Source organism: Acanthochromis polyacanthus, chromosome 18 (genome assembly GCF_021347895.1).
Source record: "Acanthochromis polyacanthus isolate Apoly-LR-REF ecotype Palm Island chromosome 18, KAUST_Apoly_ChrSc, whole genome shotgun sequence".
Lineage (NCBI taxonomy): Eukaryota > Metazoa > Chordata > Actinopteri > Pomacentridae > Acanthochromis > Acanthochromis polyacanthus.
This window is the reverse complement of record NC_067130.1, coordinates 26726355-26749183: the sequence shown is the minus strand read 5'-3', so window position 1 is coordinate 26749183 and position 22829 is coordinate 26726355. Positions and strand designations below refer to the sequence as shown.

Below are 22829 nucleotides of genomic sequence, written 5' to 3'. Positions count from 1 at the left end.
TTAACACAAAATGATGTAATGTAATCTCTTCATTTTACCTGTAAAATGCAGGAGGCCAGATGAATATTTCGTCAGTGTCTTTGGGGAAACTAGTAGGATTCGTGGCTGAAAAAGACTTCATTAAAACTTAATCATGTCATTGTTATTGTGATTTGTTTTGTAAACTCCAGCCTCCACTGACATTGTTGCTGCCACCCGATGATGAAAGCTTGTAGGAAAATTAGATTTTTTTTTGTTGCGTTTTGAATAAATCTTCATAAATTAATGGTGAACTGAGGCCCCTGCTGTCCACATTTGGATGTGCGCTACTTGCTTCTCAAAATCATTAATTATACACTGGAGTTAGTGGCTAAGCACGCAGTGTTTGTTGTCAGTAAGCTGCACAAAGTAGCATCTGGATGTAATAAAGGCAAGTGTGATAAATTTATTCAGTTATCCTAAAAATTCTAGAAATCCTCTTTATGTATATGCTTCGATTGCCTGTTTCAGTTTCATGTTTACTGCCTAAGTGTAGTTGGTAAGGCAATAATGACCACAGAACTGGGTTTGATTAACAAACTATATATGTGGCCTCCCCATGTAGCTGATTAAATCCCTGTATTTTTCTGAAAAAGGCAGGAAAACGACGTGCATGCCATCAGTAGGCTATAATTTGAGGAATGTGGTGCAAATTTCTTACTGTGCCGTGCAATTACAAGACATTATCCAATTTGAGTCCTTCGATTAAATTCTGTGCATCAAGTGTTTTGCAGCATAAGCGTACACACCGCCTCGTGCCTTGAACGAGTGTTTTTTTTGTGAAAACAAGCCTGTTCACAATAACTAGGCAGTGTTTCCAACAACTTATGAGTTTATATAAATCGTTAGGAGCACAAGACGAGCACGAGCAATAACTCCAGAGGATGCAGGGAGAAGACGAAGTTCACGCAGCTCTGTTGTCGTGTTTTTATTTCTCCAGTCTATATCAGTGAAGTCTCAGAGGACTGCCTGTTCTCACAAACCCTCACTCTGCTGCCACGCACAACAATGCTGGGTCCATGGCACTGCAACAGCTGAATGTATTATATTTCAAAAAGTAGTGCAGGTAGCAGATTTTTTTTCATCAAAGATGCAGGTGCCCCTCTAAAATTTGATGTGCAAGTGTCATGTGTGGTGACATGCATTTAGACTTTGCAGCTCTGCATCAGTTGATACCTGCTCTGTTTCAATCAAACAAGCCAAATTTTATTATTCATGTGAAGGCAAAGTGGAAGGTTAGCAACAAAGGCAAGATCCATATTTTGGTGTTAATACAGCCACTAATTACTTGTCAAAAATCCTTACCCAAGCAGTCAGAGTGAGTATATTGGCATCTGCGCAGTGTGTCTATTCAACAGCAGTTTGAGAACACACCAAATTCAGATTAGCTTGAAGCACACTGCCAAATAAAGTCAATCTGCAGTCCTGTGTATGAGTTAGTCTGCGTGTTTCTTCCTGTAAAAATACCAAAAATATACATCTGCAGACTGCGCTACACTGCTCCTGATTTCCAAAACTAGAGCCCTTATCTTGGTTTAAACGTGTGTTTATGTGGATTAGTACAGATTTATGGGAATGGGTAAGTGGGACTTTATCCTCAACGGTATGTGCTGTACCTTCTCTCTTCATGCCCATGGCTAAACACTTCTGGTAGCGACAGTACTGACAGCGGTTCCTCTGGCGTTTGTCGATGACACAGTCCTTGTTGTCGCGACAGGTGTAGGTCAGGTCTTTGCGGACTGTCCTTTTGAAGAAACCTTTGCAGCCCTCACAGCTGTACACCCCATAGTGTTTACCTGAAGAAAGGGAATGTATACTATTAGTGCAAAATTATTCAAAAATCGTCCTTTTGTCACATTTTTTTTGTCTTTTCTCAAACTGGGGATAGCAAGAGACACATTTATATGCCATTAAGTTTGTCTTCTTGCCATTTCTCCACTGCTATTGTGTATTAATTTGTCTGAAACACACAATCAAGGAATGCATTGTAACTCCATCACCAGGTATTCCCACTGAGATCAAAGTGTCCTAATGTGTAAGCACACAAACTGCTCAAAGGAACCAACGGTTGAGGGAACAAAAGAGCAATTATGATCAGAGACCTATTAAAGTGAACAGAATGTGTGCTACACTGTGGCCAGTGAAGAAAAACAGAAGAGGGGCCTACTGGAGGAAAGCAACAATGTAGAATTACATTACAGCACTGTTCTCAAATCAAGTTGTCCATCTCCTGTTTTCAGCTCTTTACAGCTATTTATGACAGATGGAATCCAATTTGCATTCTCCACTGCTGCTCAAACTGTTTCTTTGTTAGTCCTCTGCTGGTCAGACCACCAGAGAAGATAAATAAAGCCTCAGAGCACATCTAAATGAAGCATGACTTAGTATTAAACATTGTCTTGATTTTCCCCCTTGGGTGCATGCAGAACCGATGACGCAGGATGACAGTAACGTTGTCCAATGAATTAGATATCCACCTTCATCCCGGGGCTAGACACATTTCATGGTTATCCCAAAAAAAAACATTTAAACACAGGGTTATTTGTTGGCTGTGTGAAAGAAAATGATTTAGGAGCACTCTGCAAAATAAAGACCACTGTGTGAGTCATTTCCCTGGGCTAACAGTTAACCATGGGTAAAATGTTCTTGTGGTGTAAGTGGTTAAGCTAGTTGATGATAGCCCATGAACACGAGAAGCCTGGAGTGAGCATGTGTTCTGTGAAATGCCTAAAACTGTTGAGAAATGATCTGTAACAATATTTTTTGTTCTGCATTTGAGAGAAAGTTTGGACTTAATAAAAAATGTTACAGAAGTGTCACAAAGACTTAAGTGTATTCTAAATTGATTACATCTCTCAAACACTAAATCGAGCATTACAGAGTTCTTAAAATCCAAAAAGACCTCAAATGGCTCAAAATTCAAGTGACTTCATGACTATATTATCACACTAACAGTGATGTGTGATCTGCTACACATAAAGAAAAATCCTAAACCATTGCCGAGTGTAGCTTTATATCTCCAACTGATTTGTCCCTACTTTCACCATTGTTCGATAACAAAGCTCTTTGTTAAACTCCATACTTCTGAAGTGGGCTTTTCTCAGATCCGCCTGCATTTGCCTCCAGTCTTCTTGTAGCCAACTGTTTCACGGTAGGGATGCTGTGATATGAGTGATGGGTGCATGGTTTCCCTCAGACACAGCACTTCTCTATTTCAGTAGAAAGCTGAATCGAGGTTTGGTTTTATCCAACTATACGATATTTTTGACTGGTGATTTCAGTTTCTTTCATGTGTCTTTACGCTGCTGCCCTCATATGCTTTTTCTCAGGAGTGGCTTCTTTCTGGCTTCACTGCCATTTAGCCCAGATTTGTGAAGAATTCCAGCGACTGTTGTCCTTCCAGGAAGTTCTCCCACTGCAAGACGCTGCAGTATGTAGTTCTGCCAGAGCGGTCCGTGGGGCTGTCCTCTGACCAAAGTTCATCTTTGGATCTTCTTTGGAGGTTTCTCAGTGTGGTTAGAGCACAGGCTTGAGCAAGATGCTGGGTAGTCCAGCTTTCTTTTAATTTGGAAATAATGTCTTGCGTAATCCCAGCTGTTGAGAAATTATTTTTATACACTTCCCCAGATCAATAGCGGTCCACAATTCTGCACTACATTGAAGTTCCCTGGACTTTCTGATTAGGTTAGGGTTTGACTCATGCACACTTATAAATAGCCATCTCCATAATTTAACCTTAATCATTGCAGCTTTTTGAAAAGATATTATAGACAAGTTGACCTTAACTTCAGAGCTTTTGATTGTGCAATGCTTCTGTTGCAGGCATTTATCTCAGTAGTCGGATGTGACTCACCTGAGGAGCGGTCGCCGCAGATGGCGCAGATGTGTTTGGTGAGTGACAGGGCCGTGCCTGAGGGCTGGGCGGGCACCTTCATCACGCCGTTGAGGCCCAGCGGGGGCTTAATGTCCTCCGTACTGCTGACCGAGTTCATCGGAGAGTTCAGCTGGAACATCAACACACACAAACACACACGCCAACAGGTCACAAAGCAGCCCCCGAACTCAAAACCAGCAACATCACACAGTCCATCGCACAAGCCCTATCACATAACTTAGCTAGTGCAGCATTAGTTAGCTGATGACATTAAGTAATGAATAACGGCCAGGCCTGCCAAGAAGAGGGGATATTTGGTTACATATACAAACAGAGGCATTAAATCTGAGTGGAGTTATGTCACACAGAGAGTTCTGAACGACTTGCTTAATGCGCAAAGTGAAATGCGTATTATGACTACTGATACTCAATGCAGACGGTCAGCAGTCCTAGCAGCACCTCTTTGGCTCTCTTTCATTGCTCCCTCTGTCTCTCTCCTCCCTCCTGTTCCCCTCTGTTTCAGATCTAAATCTGGCACAGCGGGATCCTGCACCACTCAACCCCAGGAACTCTTTTATTCATGCTCTCAACAAGCCCCGCTGGCTCCAAAATGTTCAGTACTAGCATAACTCCACTGCAAAATTTAACAGTACAGCGGAATAAAGAGGCAGCATTTGTTTTAGTAGCAGTGCAACTGCAGCCTAAAGTCGAACTTCAATTGCTGCCTGCCTCCCTCACTGAAAAAAGAGCTTTGATGAAATTCATCCCAAAGTGACCTCTGTTCGCCTTCTGCAAAAAAAAAGCGAAGAGCAAGGGGAGGCTAATTAATATAACTAGCTACATGCTGTTACCAGAAGAGATAAACGTTGTGGGGCAGGATATAAATTATCCTAGAACACTAAATGTATTGGATGGAACAGAGGCACACTAAACATTAGCACCACCTCGTGAAAAACTGGACAAGCAAAAGCACGAGCCTGCTAAAGCTACAATGACTTTACAGAAAAAGGGGGAAAATGCTGAATATATTCAGACAAGTTGATCTCTCAATAACAAGCCAGCAACAGAGGGATGACAAACAGAACAATAAAGGCAGAGCAGTCGCATGGGCTCATATAGCCAGACATAGTTTTATTAAGTTACCACATGTGAGGAATGTCTGATGGCACAAACAATTCTTGGCTCAGCATTGTAGCAGAGAAACCCTGTCTACGTCTACAGAGATTGGGCAACACAGAAGAACCATTTCCTTCTCATGATGTCAAGACAAACATGTTTTGTCATTCTGAAACACTTCCCAAGTCGTGTTTACAGTCATCTGACAAAGTAATAGTTCAGAAGATGTTTTTTTTCCAATGTGTAATGAGACATCACAAAAAAAACTGTATAAACACTGACAGACATGACAAACAGACAGAGAAGTTAAGCAATTACAGTGCTACAGAATGCAGCAATACCGCTTAGCAGACGAATGAAACCTAATTAATTACTTTGGTTATTTATCGAATGAAGTGCCTTGGACTCTGGGAAATCAGGATGGGTATTTTGCACTATTTTATAACATTCCATGTACTAAATAAGCACAAAATAGTACAGCATAATAATTAATAGTAGGCATAATCTTGAAAATGAAAACCACATATCTTTTTATATGTTTAAGAGCATTTTTAAATGTGTCACAGAATATTAGAGAATGTGAAAGAAAATTCCAGCTATTTGATATTAAAACAGACATATAGACGCTAAACTCAAAGCACCTTAGATGTCCTGAGCTTAGATCCTACATTTCCCATGACACAACTTAACCGCAAGTTTTATTAGGTCTCCCAGCTAGTTAAACAAGATCTTGCAGAGCAACAAAGAACATTATACTACTGTTTTCACAAGCTGTGCACTGTAAATATGAAGCGAATACACAAAAGTGCACCCAAAAGTGTTTAGAGCTGTAATGATTAACTGGCTATTACTTTAAATGTCAACTATTAAATTAATCAATAACTATTTTGATCATTGCTTAATCACTTTGAATGATTTAAAATATATATATCAAATTCATATTCTCAAATTCAGTTTTTAAATTTGAAAATTTGCTGATTTCTTCACTTCATTATGAAAGTAAATGCACTACTTTTGGGTTGCAGACAAAATGAGACATTTGATAATGTCATGCTGAGATTTGGGAAATGCTTTTTAGACCAAACAAGTAATTAATTGAGAAAAATCGACAGGTTCATTTTTCACTAATTGCACCGCAATATGCGATAAACACATGTACTGTGTCTGCATATACATGCACCCAATGCCCCACATGTATGTGCACAGGACACACAGGCATGCAGACAAAGTGTACACAGCAAGCTGCTGTGGCTGCTGGCATCTCATTTCACATTTTGAAACTCTTACACTTGAAAATTTGATTCTTTTTTAATAGCTTCAAAGTTAGAAAAATGTCAGCAATGCCATATATATTTTTGCTTGGAGCTACAGTATACCATGCTTCCATTGAGGGAAATCTTTCAAACCACAGTGCTTTACTATCACATCAAATAGAAAATTCTAGATGTCTTCTGCATCATTTCACACACACTTTCACGGAATTTGGCGTGACATATGGGGTGTCATGGGGACTTGACTTAGGAGCCTGGCTTGAATTTTAAAAAATTAAAGCTTATGTTAAAATGGTTAAAGCTCTCCACTGCAAGAACATGTTCTGCTCACAACCAGGCATCCACTACTGGTCTGCTCTTCACACCCTGTTTACATAAATACACACTGAATGCAACACTCACAAAGCTCAAGCTCTGAGAAAAAAAGATTGATATAAGGTTAGCATCCTGCGGAGCTTCATATGTGTTCACATTATTTGTAGAAACAAAGGAAAAACCTGGCAGAATATCAATGAAACAGTTTCTATAAAAGTGATATTTAATGGGTCATTTATAGAGTAAATTAAGAATCATTTGCACTATTTAAATAAAGCAACATAGAAAACTACAGCTGTTATTGTTGAGTGCATGTTGATGTGCTGAAAAAAATCCCTTCTTAAAGTGAAAAAGACTATTTTTAAGAGACGTCTCCAGGACACAAAGGGTCCACAATAGGCACAGTTTGAGTACACAGCAACATCTCTGCATGCTCATCCACATGCACACACCAATACACACCCACAAACACACACACCATGAGGTCTTACCTCAGTTAAAAGCCTGAGTCTAGTCTTTTCCTCTGTAGCACAGCACTAACAGAGGCGTCTCCTCAGCTGAGATTGTCCCTATCAAATTGTCTGTCTGTCTAACAGAAAAGATTCTTCCTCTCACAATCTATTTTCAGTAAACCTGCAACTCAATCTCGGCAACATTGCTCCCCACGCTCGGGTGGGCAGGCTTGTGGGGCCTTTCTTTTCTTCTGCCCATGGCGATGGAGGCAAGGCGGGGGGATTAAAGTGGCTCAGGACTGGTGCTGGAAATAGAATACATGCACCCTCCCTCACAACACATACATGTGACCCTTTACGGGGAGGTATGCCAGCTGTGTGTGCAGCCGTAGCGCCTTGGGAAACCCCTTTCTGACAATCCTCTCCTTGCGTAGTGTCTGAGGAGAAGACGAAGAAGGCTCGGCATCAAACTTTTACATACTGGAGGAGGGAAACAATCGAGGGGCGTTTAACATCAAGGGCTTGAAATGTAGGACATAAGATTCCCTGCAGTACGATGTACAACATGAGAAACACTCTAGCCGAAGAGTACTGCTTCATGTGCTGTAGGTGTTGCATAACATGTGGTGGAGGACATTGAGTTGGTACATGCAGTACAGCGGGGGTCTCTGTCTGCTTATGGGTGTCAAATTCTGCACGGAACTGATGTATGTGATTATATGTTCTTTGCCACCTGCTGGCTTCAGCATACTGCTGGAATATTCAAACATTAGACTAAAGGTAACTAAAGGTAATGTTTTTAGCCATGAAAGACTCAATGTAAAGCCCTCAGACAATGCGAGTGGCTGCATTTAAACATATATGTAGATCTATATATACAGTATATAATGAAAACCACTGTATGTATAAAATAAGTGGCGCTTTCGCTTAGTATCATAAAAATGCTACACATACAATCAACCATAAATAGGTTTTTACTGTGGCAAAACATGAGAGTAATGCTCGGCAGTCTGTACTTGGTGACCTCTGTGGTTTAATATCATAAAAAAGTACAGTAAATGATATTTTTACTAGCTACCCAATGTTTTTTCTGGTAACCTTTAATCACAAATGTAAAGAAAATGCTAATCACAGCATTCCAGAGCCATTGCTTTAACCAACAATCCAAAAACAGAGAAAAAGGAAAAATGTTCACTAAATCCTGTAAATCTATCACCTAAATGACTGGTTCATATCAAAATATAACTGTCTTTTTGTTAATTTACTCACATTGAAACGACAAACCAGAAACCATACTACAACATGGTCACACAGAAACCTATATGTGCGTGCTGTGAGCCAGCTTGGCTTAGGTGCCTCGCTCAGTCCTAATTAATTTTAATGGAGAGAATAATCTTGGCAGTAGAACGGGCCTGTAAACTATTAGTATGCTATGACAACACACGGCGGTGAAATATAAAGAAAGGACTCCCTTGAGTGAATGCAGGACAAAAAGGAAAGAGGAGCTGAGACAGTGGAGGCCTCTGCTTAAGATGGGCTTAGCTCGATTCAGAGAGTCAGAGCACAGAGTTGACTCATAAAGACACTTCAAAAGGAGACATCAAATCCTGGCGCACCATTCGTCAGTGCACAACCCTCATGTGGAACCTCGGCTGCTTTCGTGTTCAAGGGCACCTTATTTTAAACAGAGAAAGTTATCTTCACAGTATTCTTTCAAAACACCCTTACAGGATTCCTTCATTGTACGTTGGCACAACATGACCAGGAATAGAACGTTCTACTTTACAATCCACGGCTACAGACCTCATTCCACACAGCTGTATTGCCTTCACTGAGGATGGTTAATTTTTGCAACTTTAATTTACTTTTGCTCCAAGGCATGAAACTAAAAATGTGCCAAAGCTTGAATGTGGAGAGGAAAGAAGAGTGAGTGGGTGGGATACAAATCTGCTGCTGACAGGAGACAAGGCCTAACCAGCTGCCTCTAGAGAGGTGAGGACAGGGATCAGGTCAAGATTCCATGATAACCCCGAGTCCCCTTTCACCTCTGACACCTTGTGACAATCGCTTCCTTCTAAAAGCAAGCTTATCTCGGTGGTCCCGTGAAGAATGGGAGGAATGAGTAAGAACTTTCTTCTCATCGCTGCAGTTTGAGTCTTATCTGGACACGCACAAACACAGATAGAGGTTCAGGTTTCGCACGGGGAGATGTGTTAATGGACGCCGCTCTTCTGTGGCCCTCGGGGTATATTCACAGCGAGATGGCCCCTTCGGATTGAAAGACAACTTTTTTCAACACACACAGTTTACAAACGAGTGCAGCTCAACAGATATGAGGGTGTGAGCACGTATACGATGATCATAATAGCTCATCGTGCAGTTATTTGCAGGTGAACTTCGGGTTCAGCTGCAGAAAGGTTCATCATGTAACTGTACGAGTCAAGCTGAGCAGAAGGAACCAGGAGGGAAGCATGGATTTTAGCCATGTTGTCTGACTATCGACTTTGTATCTAAAACTCATGAAATTTCTCTTGAACTGTTTTCTGTCCTTGTGTATTATTTCTAAAAGGGGAAGAAAAGCTTATGTTTTAACCTTGTCTATTAAAAAAGCACAGACAAAGATTTAACGATGTTATCGTTAACCTCTGAACTCAAAACCCTACTGGCGACGTTGAAAGGCTTGCTATTTGTTTATTTATGTATTTATTTGAAATTCCAGAGTTTATTAGTCAGAAACCAGAAAAAAACTCTCCAAATTAAGCTTAAAATAATGTTATTTCACCAAAATCACTTCATTCTACATGTCACATTTAAAATAGTTTGTTATGACTACATTCTATAACAAAAAATGGAAAAATCTGCGCTCTTCATTGCAACCGAGAAGCTGTCATTGATTCAGATGCAACCAACAGTCACATGGCAATAATTTAGGGACTTTTCATTGAACTGAGCTGAACTGTAGGATGCAGTAACGCTTAACAGATAGAAGACTTAAAAGCACTTTGAGATTTGTTTCAAATGTAAAGTAATAAATTAAAGTTATTATTATTATAAAAATTTAAGTAGTAAAATATCAATGGTTTGTAGAGTCACTATTTTTTGGGCAGTTGTAAAAATGTTGTTTGGGGAATTCAAGTTTGGTTTTGTCATGTTTCCAATTTATGGCATGATAGCATCATCATACCTCGCATAAGACATATCTGAGTTATCTCTGGCCATGCTCGTGCTGTTTCTATAGAGAGCTACGACTTTCCTGTGAAAATGAGCCCACATGAAACTGCTTGGAGTTTTAGATGGTTAATCATGGTGGTGTTTGGTCCTAAATCAGCATGATTGTAGTCATTGTGGTACTTTCAAAGAGGATTGATAGAAAGTAATAGAAACATAAGGACAGAAAATCAAAAATGATAATAAATATTGTGTTTTTAGCACAATAAAGTAGACTTGATTAATTTTAAATCACTCATAATTCCCATCGCATAATAATAAGCTCCCATATCAGCTTTAAATAAAAAGAACTTTTGTGTTGCCAGGTTGTAATTGGTGGCTTTAAAAATACAGGATTGTGTTTATAATAGGCTTTTAACATTAGAGCAATCAATGTATTTTTTTTTTAATCTACTCAAGTCATAATTAAAGGGCTTCAGCAGAGAATAAAATTAAACTTAATTAAATAGAATGGGTCTCTCACTTACATAAAGGCTCACAATTTGGCTTTAATTTATGTATTTTAATGGCTTATGAAGAGAACGCATAAATTATTTATCAATTATTAATGACATTTTACGCGACAACACATAAAACCTTCTTGCGTATGCCTTCCTGTAAAATAGCTGAACATTTACTGACAGTCAGCTCTAATAAAACACTTTCTCTGCTCTCTCCCAGTGGATAGAATTTAGTAGAGCAGACATTTTTCTAGACAGCTCGGAGGTTTCCAACACTCACCCCATGCTGTGCCGCAACAGATAAAATGAATCACGGCGGGCACTTACATGTGTATGTGTGTGCGTCTGCGCGCGTGTTTGTGTGTTGACAGAAACTTTTGTTACAGTGGGGGGAAAAAAAAGGGATATTAGGACGATCAGTGGCATGAAAGCATCGAACCTTACAGCAGTGAAGTGGGAGTACGCACAGTGACTTTCAGCTGCTGTATCACCTCAGCATGGCAGTATCTGGGCATGTGTTTGTCTAAGTGTTTTTGGCATCCGTGGGAGTGTGAGTGCACACAGGGGTGGGTCTCTAGCATGCATGCATATGTGTATTTTTAATGTGTGCATGGGTAAGAATGCATGTGCGTTTGGATTTCATGCGTGCATGCACAAGAGTGTGAGTCTGTTTAGTCCGCATGCTAAAGTGCAACTGTGTCCTTTCGGCTCTGTGCGAGTGTGGATTAGCATAAGGGTTGTTTTTTATATGAAACTGCTGCTCCTGTGGACACTGCACTACCAACAACTGAAACAGCAGCTCAAGTCACTCTCCTCTCATGCCGGTTTTCTTCGACTTTGCTACCTTTTTTCAGCCTTCTTCTTACACATCTCGCCGTATAAATTCCTCAGATAGCTTGAAGTGTAATAACCCATGCTTCATTTGTTTCGACCTACAGAAACAAATCTGACCAAGACACTGACGTATGCAGAAATAAATAGCAATACATTGTAAACAGGTACAAACATACGTACTCCAGTGTAGGGCTTGACCCTCCGCTCATTCACGGTTAATAACACATACAGCTTACAACACTGTACATTATTTTTTAATAAGTGTGACAAAGTGGAAGTATCCTGTATTTACAATGGCCACATGATATGACAGTAAATTATTTTTAAAAAATAGCTTTAGCCATCTTTGAATGAATACAGGTAAGTGTTGCAATGTCTGATTGCAGAGCACTTATGGGGATGCATGTTTATTTTGGTTAAGCAGTTTCTGGAAGACAACGTGCAAACCAAATATTAGTTCATAGCCATTTTCACGCTGCAGCTCTGCACTACTAAAACGCTGATTTCATAACTACAATGCCGCAGAACAAACTGACCAGACACATAAGTTGAAAACAATTTCTGTGCTGGGAATTCTGTAATATTTGTATCTAAAATAATTGGCATTAGGAGAGAAGGTTAGAAGAGAAAGAAAGTCCTGGTCTTACAAATTTGCTTGCATTTTTGTTTACTGCTGCATGGTCAACTGTTTTGCCCCGCACTGATGGGGGCGAGGACATCAGCAGTCCCCTGCATTTAAATTTCCAGACACTAAAACTGCCCATTTAGAATAGGGCTAAAAAAGAGTTGCAAATAATTATATAGGTAAATTGAGCATCTTTGCAGTATAATAAACATCTAGGAGGCATGCATTCATTTGCTGATAAATGGAAAAGTACTGGACCTTTAATAATGCACACATAACTCAAATAAATACATATTTTTATTGAATATACCTCCCTGAGAATGACTACGCCTCATGTCCACAATTTATGTGACAATAACAAACTGTAAAGTGTTTTCCTACATGTATATCTCTCTTAACTGTCTGCACTAATAATCTAGCTTGGTGTGTAGGGACCATGGTTCATCAGTTCAAAACCCAATTTAAGTCCAAGACATTGTATAAGAACCTTTTTCCTGTGCGTCATTTGCCTGTCATTCAACTATAAATTTTTAGTTAATGTTCCAGCAATTAACTGACCATTCACCCCCATTGTCAAATACGTGATTAGTATTTCCTTTGTCCCATCTTCTGAGTATTCAACCAGTGTTTCTACTATTCCACTGGTAGGTCCTCCAGCAGTTCGTTACAAGGATTGCTCATTGTCTTACATATCACTTAGAGATGGATCAAGAAGTATTTTCAGTGTCAAGACAAGAGCCAATCCAGTGATTAATTCCCTCCAACTTCCATTATCATCAAGTAATACATCATCACTTTCTAAGTGTCCTCCAGTATGCTACATGAAAATTAACAGCGTGGTGTTTCTTTTGTCAAACAGCACGTAATCCAGCAATAATTCAAATGGTATTTCAGTGTCAAAGCACCACTGAAATTTGCAGCGTTATGATTAGTTGCACCCAGCAAGTCACTCAGGCGTATTTCCATTGTCCACCATCCAGCAGAAAATGGGATGATAAATCCACTAGCAAGTCATCCAGCTTTTTAACAGACAAGTGTTTTTTCTTGGGTATTAGCGTGTCAGGCATCCACTGGGCTCACAACTGTTTTTCCTGGCCACTAAGAAGGGAAATAGGTAGTGTATTAATGAATGTTTCCATAGGTGGAGATGCAATCAGCTTCCACACAAGAAAAGGGGGGATAAATGAAGGTAGAATGAAGGTTGATGCTCAACCTCCAACCTTTTTACAATTACACCGAATTGTCTGTATGTTTATTCCATGGGAAAGGTCAGTTTGGTCGTGTTTGCATATCACTAGTTTAGCTTTTGATGCTTTAAATGAATAATGAATACAAAAAACATAATATTTTGTCTATTGTTTCTTGTCATACCACATTTTTGCAATGCTTTTTCACAATTTTATTCATCTGTGTGGACCTTTCTCTATCAAAAGTGCTTTAGAATGGTCTGTTGGTTAAGGCTGCTGCTCATCTGTTAGCAGATGTTTCATTCTAAACCTTTTAGCACAAAACAACAGCCATCAATCACATGTTGAAAGCAAAATGTTACAGCAAACTGCACCAATCTGGAACTTTGGCACTGTAACTGAAATGTAGGCTGTGTTTTTGGTCCACATTTGCCTTCTTATTGCAGGGGAGTCTATGTTTAAATAGCAGAATTAGTCGTACAGCAAGTGTCATTAAACTTCACAGACATGTCTCAGTGCACGTCTGTCCACAGACAGTGTTGAGTTGCTGTAAGATCACACCAGCAAATGCAATTAAAGCCTTAAAGGAATTATTTCGAGCTTTAAAATAAATGTGCGTCCCCTCAGGCATTGAAATCGCAACTCCTCGATTCTGCATTAGGAGGCTTTTCTGTGAAACTTAAACCTATATGTTACTGTTTCCATCCCTTATAGCAGCCACCTCCTAAATGGCCTCCTGTGTGGCCTCCACACAAGTTAGAACACACACAGGTACCGGCAATATCACAATACACTCTGTAGTGTCAGATCTCAAATTTATTTATTCCATTTATGTGATTTATTTCAGACAAGCCACAGTATCATACAGGGGGAAAAAAGAAAACACACAAAACCAAACCCACTTATGTGGGTTTATAGTTGTACTCATCTTGAGATCATCGTCCACACTATTCCACAAACATGAGAGTAGATCAGATCTAGTATCTATTTCTGGTGGTACAAAATTTCTTCTTAATTCAAAGTTTCAATGTTGCTTCCTGGCCTGAACAAATAAAGGTACTCAAATCCAAGCAATTGCAATCAAGAAATCTATGGATGAAAACAAAATTCAATTGAAAACTAAGTGGGAAAGCTGTGTGGTGTTTTCTTTACAAAGAAATATGCATTTCTGCTGCAGTATTTCCATCAACGCAAATTACTACTCCGTTGCTCTGAGCCGCCCTGATCTTTCTTTTAAGCACAGCACCATTTAAAACTATGAAGCCGTTTTATATAGAACAACTCACAACACTTGAAAAAAGGTCCATCACTAAGAACAGTAAGATATTTTTTTCTAATTAAGTGAAGTACAACTAAATTAAGTCACCACATTAGCTACAATTCCTACAACTAACAGCGCAAAGAAAAAAAACTGCTCTCTAACACCGCTTCTAATTGCTACCTGGAGACAGCTTTTTTTTTTAAAATCCCTTTCCTCAATCCATTTGAGGGTTGATTGACATTAGAGAGCCTTAACTGTTCCCCTGGGACCCTACACACAGCTCTTTTGTGCAGCCGTGTAACCATGATGTCATGCGAAGTGACGACATCAAGGTCCATCAAAGACCTGAGCAGCGGAATAGACCTTTATTACTCGCACACAGGAATGGGTTGAGGTCTACTCCTCTCCCTTTCACTCTCTCTTTTCTTCATTCTGTAGAGCTTGTTGTCTTTTAGTCTCCTAGCGACTCTAGCCTGAACACGACGTACTCAAGGCACATGACATCACTACTGCCGCTCATTTATAACTTATTAGGCGTGTGTTCCATTTCTTGTAAAACATTTACACCTTTTTTTCTCTTCTGTTTTTACATTGGTGCGTTCTCTGTGTTCGATTCCAGAAACACTCGAGCTTTGTATGTATTTTTTAAGGCAAGACACTGGAGGCCTGTTGTTGGTTTAGGATTCTCAGGGTAGTTTCAGTGGGAGAGCACCGAAGCCAGAGGGGCTGCAAAAAATGGAAAGCGGGAGCCGGCAGCTGCCCGATGATAAAGAGTGCCTTTCTTTTTTTCTGCACAAAACAACAGCCAGACAACTCTCGCCATTGTCATTTCAAGTGTAAAAATGTGTTCCCGACCCTTGCCTATAATAATTCCCAGCTGCTCGCAGATTTGTGGTGTCTGTGATCGAGGGATGGTCCGTGTTGTCAGTGAGTTCGAGCCCACAGACACGACCACTGAAGGGTCTGATTCTGATGAGGGCGGCTGCGGCCTGGCAACGCCTCCCCGGGCCAGATACCCAGGAAGATGTCTCGCAATGTCGCCGTTCTTCTAATTTCCCAAGAATGAAATGACAAGTCTCATAATGGCAAAACCGCAGAACGAAAGGCAAAGTATGCAATTCGTGTCAGATCCAAATTCTTCCACAAGTGTAATCTGTTTGCTGACAGTGTGTGGCCTTTCTGAGAAATTGAAAATGAAATAGCACATGCTTTTATGATCTTCAACAACAGACAAAGCAGATGATATATATATATATATATATATATATGTACACACACACAGAGACAGAGCTGTAGGGGAAATACTGTTGTTTGAGACACAAGAACTGGCTGATGATAAAGGGCTGTCTCTCTCTCTTTACATGTGGTTTTGCCTTTTGGAGGATACATTCCTATAAGAATAGGACTTTTGTTCCCCCTGTCCCCGCCTTTAATCATGCTGTCATTTGCATCTTTGATGTAGAAGGTTTGGTTAAGCCTCACTGGTTTTCATTTTTACCATTTTTTATTGAAAAAATACACAAGTTTGAAGGCAAAAGCAGCCTAATTTCCATGCATTAGAATATTTCCGGCTAGAATGAGACACTGATGTTTGCACTTTATAGTGAATAAGATCTTATTGTGAGGGGTATCTTACTTCTTTTATGTATTTGTGTGAGATCACTGAAAAGAACAAGTGATTTAGCACATGCAAAATTTGTATAATCGGTGAGTGTGTGCCTATTGAGCGTGTGTGTGTGTGGTTAGCATCGGCAGGATCCTGTGCTGGACACTTGGTGGTTAAGCACCAGGCTGAGCTGTGACCTCGTTCCAGTTAACTGCTCCTGAAAAAAGCAAGTCAGCCGAGTGTTAAGAGTAAGTGGCATGCGCCGTCTGACTCAAATCACGTCTCATCAGAAGTGCCGCGCCTCACGACCACAGGGCAGTGCCACCATCTTTAACCTCTGAGATGCGCTTTCACTTCAAACCACTGCTTCTCCACCCTCACTGAGCAACAGTCAAAAAAGGTCCACAATCTCAGTTATGCAAAAGATCACAGTTAAAGGCTCACAGGAGATTTTATGACTGGGGCTTTAAAACATTTCAGCATGGGCATCTAAAACCTTAGGGTTTGACTGAATAACAAAATTTCTCCATTTTCTGTGCTTTTATTTGTGTAGAAACATTCTTTTCAATCATTTTTCTATGAAGAAAGGGCAAAATTAGCATTTAAGAAATGGTTGAAATCATGTATTTTAAATTGCATTACAAGTTGTATGCAGATATTGTGTAAAGTCGTGAGTGAAGGCTGTAATAATGCACATTACTTCTTCATCAATGCTATAACTGTTCACAGACACGCTTTAAAATGTCTTATCTATGTATTACTGGTGTACTCCTTGGAAATACAAAACAGGATTTACTCTACCACTCCAGTGCATCAGTTTTATTACTGTCTAAACAAAGCAAATGCATCTAAAACTGTCTGAGATTTCATAAAATTATCATTAAAATGAGGAAATATCGAATCAAGAAAATGTGTAAAGAGCAAGTACACAATTCAAATTACTAGTAATTTCAAGTTGTTCCTGAAAAAGGAGAGAGTTCAGTGTCATACAAGCAACAGATAATGTTTTATATTTGCATGTACTTACTGTACACCGCCATTAGTGAGTAAAAAGCTTTGAGGTAAAAGCTCTAAAGAGGCGGCTGCTCCTTGTTTCATTCAGTAACTGCTTGAAGAAGCAGAATTTTGCAGAAAGCCCTGTCTGTGATTCATAAAAGGAAGATATCTGCCGTCAAAACTTGTGTATCGTATCAGAACTAGTATCAGTTCTGATACCTTGCCTTAACTGACATAGTGAAATGAGTCAATTTGACAACTGAAAAAGAGTTAACAGTAAAAGCTGAAATGAACACAGGTGGCAACTGTCAGCTTCAAGAACTCTGTACCCACCCGTTTCTGCAAGTTCAAAACAATACAGCTCTTTTACAAACTCAAAAAAAAAAAACAGCCATAACCCATAACACGAGTTAGATACACACTGTAATTACTGCACATACAGTATTAAAGCAGCCACCACTACCAGAAACAGCTGTTACTTGCTCTTTATACAGCTATTAAAACTGGCAGGGTTGGCCAGCAGTAAAGAAAATACACTTGCACACCTACAGCACATGATACTTTCCATAATGCATGTCTATTTACATGCTGAATTCCACATTTAAAATCGCTAAAGCTTATAGATTTTAATGAACCAGAATGGGTTCATTCGACCATAATGTTTACTACCTAAACATCCAACCTGCATACAAAGTGAGCCACACCGGGACAGAAACAGCAGCACAGATGAAAGTGCTAGAATTATAAAGTGCAGAGGAATCAGAAGGAGGAAGTGGGGAGAAGAACAGCAGCTTTCTAGCAACGAAAGATTCTGGCCGCTTTCTCAAAGTGCCCCTAATCCACTCTTAACTCCATTACATGTGGGACACTTTGGTTAAGAAGGCGCCGATAAGCTTAACAATAGCGAGGAGAGCCCATCCCGAACAGCATCGCATTGTCGACGTGCTTTAACACAATCATCAACATACACAAAAAAAGGCCAGTGACCGCATTTTGGAAAGGAAACTATTTCAATTTTAGATATGGTTCCAGAGAGAAACTGGGCCACTGCAGGCTTTGATGTCTTAATTGTGTGTCTCTGTGTGTGTGTTTTTTCTTTTTTTAATACCAAGGAAACCGAGGATTATTGATGGAACAAAAACAACAGAGACAGAAAGGAAAAGGGAGAAAATGGAGATGATGGGACAAAGACAAGGAATAAAAAAAACAAGAAAGGGAAGAGACAGGAAAGAGGACAGCCAGGGAGTAAAGATGGATGACGGGATAGAGAAGAAACCAAGATATGGTGGAGGAGGAAGTGACAAATATGCCTCAGATATAGAAGGGAGAGTGACAGAGCTGAAGTGCTGTGGAATCCCAGTTAAATAGGCCTTGATTAACTGTGCCATGGGGTCAAAGCCGGGCCTCTGTCTGCTGGGGCCTGGCTTGGGAAAATTATATGTGCGAGTGTGTAAGCGTAAGTGACTGTAATTTGCACTGCTGACACGTGCAAGTACAGTTTGTAAGACATGATACACAACCGGCTGTCTGCTTGGTTTATAGGGCAGCTGTATTTCTCCGTGATTTCAAAGTGAAGACACTGGAAAAAAAAAAAAACCCTCATGGATATGCAGTGCAAGGATGGAGGATGCTGAACATGAAGCTTTCTGGCTTCTGAATGTGATGATTCATGTAGCTTAGCCCTAAACACAGTCTAATCTTTAAGTATTTGTTAGCTTACTTACATTTCGGAATCCCAAAACCAGAAGGCCAGCTTAAAATGTATGTTGTCTTTACAAAATCCCCAAAATTACACCATTTATCAGAGTCAGACAGGATTCGTCATTTTTGGACAGTTACTGAACTACTCATATGTGATGTGCTGTTTGGTTGGGAAATTCAAATTAATGCCAAACATATATACTTTATCAAAATTACTTTATTCTACATCTCATTTATAAATTTGCCAAAAAAAAAATAAGTATGGATGCAAATTAAATATGTAAATACTGAAATTTCTGCAGTATGTAGTATTGGCACCGCCTGTGGGGGGAATGATTGTAGATTTTTGACATTTTTGTAAAATAAGTTATCCAAGAAATTCAGCGTTAATTTTTTCTTTTTTTCAATCTTATGGCATTAATTAATTAACTTTGTGACACTGCACACTTTGGGAAATATGCTTTCTTGCGTCTGTCTTCCTTAGAGGTAAATACGATAAATACAATTTTCATCAATACAGTTAGCTTAGCATAAAGAGGCAAAATGTACAAGAGAAACAGTGAGCATGACTGCTTAGAAGATGAATAAAATATGATTTTCAGCATTGCATAAATTTACCTAATAATACATGTATAAACTTTTGTTTAATCTGAACCAGAGTTTAAAATGCCATACTGTGATATTATTAAAGGGGTAATACTGATTAAATGCTAGAAACTTTGACATATTTAGACCATTATACAGCATTCGCTCTAGTTAGACTTCAAAATTATTTGGTTACAGGAGAAACATGACATGAAAATCTATTTTTTTATGTCAACCATAATGTATGTGTAGCTACCATCAGAAATTCTGGTAACCTCTCACTTTGTATACGATAGAATTTGCCCAAATCATGCAAACCTTGAAATACATGATCCTGAGACAGCGGAAAAATCTACCATGCATAAGCTGTTTTGTCTTAATTACTGATACATGGACCATAAAGAGCCCTCAAAACACACTTTTTGTTAGTTTTCTCATTAAAAACACATAAAAAAAATCACTGCTATCTATATCGTACAAAAAAGCAGCTCTTAATTTACTTTACTCAGGCACAGGACCTCGTCTACAAAGTTCCTAAGTTGTGATGAATGAGGCCAGATTAATAAAATCTTGCCATCACAGTTTCAGGTTTGTACATGATACTGCTTCATGCATTATAAATGTGCATATCTGTTTGTGCATCCACATATAATGACTGTAGATGTAAAATAAATGATACTTCATGTGACATCTCCTGAATATTTTTTAAAAATCGTTTTCTCAGACTCACTCTCTGTGATCTATGTGCTCCTTCAGTAGGTAGGAATAATCTTGAAGGCACAGTGCCTGAATAACCTTTCCCATGCCGTCAGTATGCACAGTTACTCAAATATTAATCTCGATCAAGATTTGCAAATTAAACGATCGACTAAGATATTGATGTTCCAAATTTGTGCTCTGCTCACAGAAAATTCTGCTGCATTTCAAATCAAATGCTTCCTGAGCTAACAGCCAGCCACCAGGGAGCCATTGCGATGTTTTGGCATTAGTTTTGGTGAGCTGTCTTGCTGCTGAGCACGCACCCCTGCAGCAGCAGCCTATGCAAAGATTTCCTGGATGTTGCAGCTGCAGTCCACAGTGGAATAGTAATAAACAAAAACAATGAGCAGTAGGAAAGTCTGAAGCAGAAGCTGAGGAACTGGTCCCCGGAAATGGATCATCATTCGTGGTTTTGAAAAAGTATTTTTTTGAATTTAGGGCAAGTAATGCTATAAATCATATGCAAATAGTACATGAGATTTATGTCTGTGGTGCTAAAGTAACACAACTAACTTGTTCTAAAAGGTTAAAAAAAAAACAGACTGCAGAATGATGAACACAAGATCTCACTGAATCCCCATCCTTGTCCACGTTTTGGTGCAGTTTTATTTCTTTTTTGCTTCTAGGAGATGCATCAGTCTTATGATTTGGATTATTTTGAACATGGAAGTGAAAGCAGTGCCCTACTTAAATGTAACAGCGCAATAAAAATACTGTGTCTGGAAAAACAGTGAACAAAAACAAACTTTAATAATATAACTATTACTATGTATTATACTGTATACTTAAGATTAGTAAGTATAATATGCACATCTGTCTGCAAACATCTGCACAATGTATACTTACTACATCATATAAAGAGCACCACCTCTAAGTCTGTTACAGGCCTTACCTGGGGGCTGACGCTGGGGCCGTAACCCATGCCGGGCGAGTTCATAGAGTGGGGTCCCATGGGCGAGCTGATGACGGAGAAGGGTGATGCCAGGCCGTTCATTGGTGAACTCAGCGTGCTGATGGGAGAGTGGAGAGAGCCGGAGGGCCCCATGGACGTCGGGCTGAGCAGAGACGGATGCATACCGCGGTGGGATGTCGGCGAGCCCAGCGGTGAGGAGGTCACCTGCCCCGAGGAATCTGTTCAGAGAAATTCAAAGGAGAGGCACATTAGTAAAAAAAGTATTTAATCGTGAAGATCTAGATCATAAAATTCAATTCAAAGTTAAAATTAGGGATAGACTGATTATAGAAAGGGCCAATTATCGTGGCCAATATTTGCCATCTTCCTAATTATCTATCGGTATCTTTGTTGGCCGATTATTGAATAATTAAATGCACTGCTTCAGGTTGGATGTTGTCTCCTCTCTCTGTCTGTCGTCACTATGTCGTCTCAGAAATGTCTCTCAAGGAGAGAAAACTAAAGAAGAAACACAAACCCGGAAATTAGCTTCTCTGACAGTGGCTAATGCTACGCTAATGGCTAGCTGCTAAATTAGAAGGCAACCACAAAAGAACCTGAAACCGAGCGTGGAAAACAATAATCAACAATGATTTAAAGTATTGATCTCAGTGGGCAATAAAAGTGAGAGATCAGCGAGGCATTAAGAAAACAGAGAAGAGCATCAGACAATCTCAGTTGATCACACATAAACGGAGGACAGCGTCCTACTTAATCACTCCTTTTTCTATTTTACATAATTAGCTACAGTGCCCCATATTTATTATATTCTGCTAAAATGTTACATTTAATAATAATAATGTAACCTTTATATACTGTTGTATTTGCATACTCATTCCAAATATCGCTTATCGTCCTTATTTGATTATCAATAATCAGATTTTGCAGCAATCCTGTAAACCCACATCAGTCAAACCCCAGTTAAAGTCTGATGCACCTTGAAATTTTTCCAACATTAAGCATGTTGTTTCTAAACACATTTAGATGGTTTTAAAAGATGTTTTCACACTCGGGCTAATTTGAGTTCTTCCCGAGAGGAGTCATTAGCACCAAGCGTCCAGCACATCTGGTGAAGTGTGAAAGCAGTTGTTGAATCTGAGCACTGTCCAGGAAAATGGACAATTCAGCAGAAAAACTCGAGACAATTAAACTCGTGTAGCTCGTAGTGGAAAAACAGCCAAACCTAAGAGTCAGTGGAGCTTGAATGTGCCGACACCAACTGGCTCTCGCTCCCTCTTACACTTTACAACCGCTTCCCTCAAGGATCCAGGAGGTCAGTATGTACAGTACATCTATAATGCACATGGGTGATGAGTGACGTAGTGGGCCCAAGAGAATTGAAAACATGACCTTGCAGCGCAGCTGAGGAGAAAAACGCAGTGAGACTGAAGTCAGAGAGAGTGATAAGGATAAGGTCAAATGTACAACAGCTCATCTGCTCCCTCTGTCTTTCTTCTCCCTCCTAGACTTAGTCGCCGTCTTTACCTTGGCTAAGCGGGCTATCTTCCCATCAGCTGTCAACACAGAAGATATGAGACGGGCAGGGACCCGAGCGAAGAAGTACTGACATCCAGTGGTATGTCAGTGAGACTTTGGCATCAGGGTTATA

The 22829-nt window shown here is 39.7% G+C and overlaps 1 protein-coding gene across 1 annotated transcript in view; it reads right to left on the bottom strand.

Moving 5' to 3' along the window:
- Positions 1 to 21430, bottom strand: part of rxraa (retinoid X receptor, alpha a) — a 48160-nt gene extending 26730 nt beyond the window's left edge. The window contains 3 exon segments of the mRNA XM_051938923.1: positions 1635 to 1814; positions 3872 to 4022; positions 21161 to 21430. Of these exon segments, the coding sequence (XP_051794883.1) occupies positions 1635 to 1814; positions 3872 to 4022; positions 21161 to 21430 (601 nt within the window).
- Between the last annotated feature and the right edge of the window lie 1399 nt (positions 21431 to 22829).